Source organism: Nelumbo nucifera, chromosome 2 (assembly GCF_055504915.1).
Source record: "Nelumbo nucifera cultivar China Antique chromosome 2, China Antique-T2T, whole genome shotgun sequence".
NCBI classification, from domain to species: domain Eukaryota; kingdom Viridiplantae; phylum Streptophyta; class Magnoliopsida; order Proteales; family Nelumbonaceae; genus Nelumbo; species Nelumbo nucifera.
The window spans coordinates 60802885-60807851 of NC_142650.1; the positions used below are offsets into that span (position 1 = coordinate 60802885).

Sequence of the window (4967 nt, forward strand, 5' to 3'; positions counted from 1 at the left end):
AGGTTGCTTGACCTATCACTAAACAAATTTCTGAGTATGTTTCAGCTCAAACTACATTGTTGTAAATAATCATAGACTTGTGTTGACAACTAGATGACCTTACATGTTAAACCGTTAACCTATTTGCTCAGAACACAATAATTCTCATTTTTTACACATTTTTGCTAAATATGATGAGCATATAATATTAATGAAATGCTTAATTTTTTCTATCATATTTTCTACATTTTTATTTTTCTTTTTTAATTTATGACATCATAAGTTGACTTGTTTAACAAAAAGGGAAATGTGGTTCTGATCGATTTTTAGAACATTGTTTTTTAAATATTTTTCATCTTGTGGTCAAATGAACTAATTGGATTGGTTGATCCATTGCTTGATCAGAATTTTGGGTCTATCAATGACCACCAAATTGTTCGGTTGTAAAAAACCATTGACTTTATCAACAACATGACCTACCTAATCAAACCATTGAACCATTCTACCTGGTTAGTAGGGTTACATGTTGAAATGCACCCATATGATGAATGTGTAATATTAGAAATGTGACTGTATTTTTACAATTGATTGTATTTCTAACTAATTTTTAAATTTTTACTATTTAAATGTGACATCATGGGTTGACCTATTTGACCTAAATGGTTTAATTGTTGACCCACTAGTTGGATGGAAAAACTATTTTACTCTTAGCTTTTTTTTTTTAACAAATTTTGTATTCCATTCCCATCATTAGTAAAAATACTTTTTAAATGTGACATCATGGGTTGACCTATTTTGACCTAGATGGTTTAATTGTTGCCCCACCACTTGGATGGAAAAACTATTTTGTTCTCAGTTTTTCTTTTTTTTTTTAAATTTTGTATTCCATTCCCATCATTAGTAAAAATACTTTTTAACTTTTACACTTTTTCATTTATATGACAAATAAATAATATTAGAGATGTGTCTAAATATTTTCTCTAAATTTTTGTACCTTTTTTTTACTATGCATTTCGATATAATTTTTAAATATTTATTATTTAAATATGATATCATGGGTTAATCCAATTGTTCTATAAGGTTGGACCATTGTCCAGTCACCTAGATAAGATAACAATTTCATTTTCAGATTTGTACTGACTTTTGTATTTCATATACAACATTAATAAAAATAATTCTTGTCTAACTTTTTCCATTTTTATATTCTTTCATAATTCATTTTTCATTTAAAAAATTTTATTATTTAATAATAACATCATGAATTGATCCATCTGGCCCAAAATTTTAACCACTGATCTGCTACTAAAATAGAAAAACGGTTTTACTCGGAACCTAAACTGGTTGAATTGCTTACCTAAGAGTTAGAAAAACTGATTTTGTCTCCATATTGGTTTTAAAAATTGATGAAGAACAAGTTGCTGAAAGGTTTTTGGAGCCCAAAATCACAAAAAAGAAAAGAAAAGAAAAGAAGAAGCTTCTTCCTATGCACATCTAGCTACATAAAAAAATATAGGTTTCTATATTGTTAAAATTATTGTACATAAATTTAATTATTAATAAAATTTAATGATGAAAATGAAAATACCTTAAATATAATATACATTAAATATGAGACTTAATAAAAAAAATGAATTTAAAAATAATATTTTCAAATTACAAATTTTACCCTCAACATAGCATTCATAATAAACGTCTGTCTACATGTTTGTGAATTAACCGTGGAACTTTCTACGCAAGAGACTTTACCAGCAAGGCTAGCTAGCTGGCACCTTCCCAATTAAGTTTGAAATTGGAGAGAACATATGGTAATATAGAATATTATAAAAATATTGTAATGCACATATTATATATAATATATCATAAATAAATAATATACATACATAAATAGGATAAATATATATCATAACGTTGTACGGGCTTGAGATGGCTTAATCTGATACTCTTGAGTTCAGGCTACACCAAGACTCAACCCAATTAAGTCTAATGTGAAACGAAGTACAATATATGAGTTTTAAGGCCTAATTCCAGTCCAGAGCCCAAAAATCTAAGCGTACAAGACTTTGGATTGAGTTGGGTTGGGGTCAGGTAGGGCCCACCCAAGTTGCAAACCTATCAAGAGTAACCTGCTACTGCAGGGAGAAAATGATCATTCTCTGTGATAAAATAGACAACTGTTCGTCATTTACATCGAGATTGTTGACTTTTTCCTCAACCCTAATAACACCCACAAACAAGACCATCAAATATATATCGCTTAAATAAATTTGTGGGGAATCTCTCTTGACCATGTTTGATAAGCATGCATTTTCAAAAAGATCATGTTTGACAGGAAAATTAACGTAAGCATGCGCATTATTATGATCAGTTTATTATATTTGTATAAGGACCAAGGTCTTATCCAAGTTCTGAACATTTTAGCTTCAAAATTTTGAAGAGAAATGGGTTTTAATTTGCTAGCAGTGTTAATGGCTTAATGCTTTCATCAAACCACCAAAAATCCTGAAAACTTATTTTTGCTATCTCAATTAATAAATATATAAGATGATGAATGGCACTGGTTGAAAGTAAAACAGATGTCACAGACTAATTTAAACTACGTACAGAAGTGTGCACGACCACATGTGAAGTGACTAGTAGTACTGAGTGAAGAAGAAGGTGAACCTACACCTAAAAACTATATATCATTGGGCAAAATGAATCTGATAGCAGTTCTACAGTCAGCAGTCCAAAGAAGAGAGATGAGAGGCAGAGGCTGCAGAGTTTGTAGTCTCCCTCACTCACTCTCTATCCCTTTTGTACTCATTTGCTTTGTTTTTTTGACGAGGGGGGTGGGTGGGTGGGTGGGTGTAAATGTATTTTTCAACTCACCTGAATGGCGAGTAGGTCCCATATTCCCTGGGTTCTTGTCTGCTAGACATTTATACACTAATGAGAGACTACTTCACCTCTTTGTTTTGCAACTAATATTGCTCACTTTGTTTTAACTCAAAAAGTAAAATTCACGAGTTACTGTAAATGATGTCTCCATTAAATAATCCATCACTGTTCTTGACGTCTGTTAGCTCCAGTTTTCTGGAGAAACACAGAGCGAGAGAGAGAGAGAGAGTTGGCAATTACGCGGATACTTCTAACCAGGATGCAGTTCAGCAACTGCTGGATTGCATTACGAGCTTCAACTCAGGAACATATATTAAAACTCTTCCCACCTCCAATTCCTAAATCATCATCATCATCAACAACTTAATTCCTCTCATCACTACCAGTACTACTACTACGACTACTACAACTACAACTACTAGCTAGATCTCCCAAGTTCACCGATGAACTACTTTCCCAGGACAAATTCCGATGGTAGAACCAATGCCGGTGGCAGCAGCGTTGCCAATGACGCAGATGCCAACCATTTGCTTCCTTGCCACCACCCGGTTTACCGAGGAGTGAGGCGCCGGAGCGGTGGCAAATGGGTGTCTGAGATTCGTGAGCCAAAGAAGCCTAATCGCATATGGCTTGGCACGTATCCCACCCCAGAAATGGCCGCTGTTGCTTATGATGTCGCGGCATTGGCACTTAAAGGTCCTGACGCTAAGCTCAACTTCCCCCTCTCTGCAGCTTCCTTGCCCGTTCCTACCTCAAAATCTCCCCGTGACATCCAGGATGCTGCAGCCACTGCCGCAGCTGCGGCTGGGGCGGCCATGGATTCTTTCTCAGAGTCGCCAGGGCCAGGGGGCCAAGCCAAGAACGACTTCTCCTCATCAGTAACAGTAACTTCCGATGCAAATTATTCATTGGTTTCAAATGACTACATTGACGAGGAGTTTCTCTTTGATATGCCTAATCTTCTCGTCAACATGGCTGAAGGAATGCTGCTTAGCCCTCCTCGACTGGGAGTGGTTGCTGCTGACGACGACGCTACCATTGAAAACACAGCCACTCACAACCTCTGGAGCTATCCTTAATTAGTCCATCCATCCATCCATCCATCCACATATAACTCTTCTATGCATCATCTATATATGTATATTTCAGAGATTAGCACTTAGGCTCTTCCTGTATAGCTAGATAGAAGTAAGTTGTCTATGAGTTGCTATTTTCAGTCGTCATAGATGTAATAATCAGTAATTGCACACCTCCTCTCCTTAATTAGCGATCGATCATGCATTAATAATAGTACTAAGTACTCCATCAGTATTTTATATCTATCTATCTATCTATATATATGTATATATATATATATAGATATATATATAGAAAGAGACCTGTGTAATAAGAAAGTTTTCCTGGCAGCTGCTGATTGAATATTGAGGCTATTGCACGGCAGATGTTCTCTTAATAACCTGCATGGCAACGACTTCATTTCCATCATTTCTAATATGGAACTAAGCATATAGTGATTAAAATTTCATCTATCCATATTAATCGGCAAAACCCAGTTCAGGACTTGAGACAGGAAATCTTGATGAATGAATGAATACCACAAGAAATAATTAATTGAATAATTTAATTGTGCCGTCTGCCCATCAACACAGGAGATGATTACTTGCAAAGCAGCCAAGAACGCCGCTTCTAAATCCAGATATATATACTCTATCTATCTCATGGATTGATGATTGAAGAATCTCTAGCTTCATCACTCCTCAAGCTGCAATACCAACTTGCATCATGGATTAGTGATATATATGAAATGAAATCTACTCTTCTGAAACTATGAGGTTGCAAGATATAGCTAGCTAGGAAGAGCTAAAGCAACAAATATCATCCCTTCAAAGCCTCTGAACCTATCTCTAATCTGCTTATTGTAAGTTGCAAGGTGAGGAATTAGGGAAATGAATAGCCCACAGATTACATCCCAGTTTGGTGATAAGTAGTAAAGAAAGTTTGGTGTATCAGTCAAACAGAATTATTAGTAAAGTTGATATTCTTATTGGGTGTGATCCCTTTAACCATGTAATTCACTTTACTTTATGAATTGTTAGTGTTAGTATTAGTGT

General features: G+C 34.9%; 1 protein-coding gene across 1 annotated transcript; it reads left to right on the forward strand.

Moving 5' to 3' along the window:
- Positions 1 to 3215: 3215 nt before the first annotated feature.
- On the forward strand, positions 3216 to 4149 carry HRD (Integrase-type DNA-binding superfamily protein). Its single transcript, XM_010244342.3, has one exon. The coding sequence runs from the start codon at positions 3300 to 3302 to the stop codon at positions 3933 to 3935; it is 636 nt and encodes a 211-aa protein (XP_010242644.1). The 5' UTR covers positions 3216 to 3299; the 3' UTR covers positions 3936 to 4149.
- Positions 4150 to 4967: the final 818 nt, after the last annotated feature.

What these genes read in the sequence shown, in the direction of transcription:
- HRD (XM_010244342.3), top strand. Translation starts at nt 3,300, where the DNA reads ATGAACTACTTTCCCAGGACAAATTCCGATGGTAGAACCAATGCCGGT.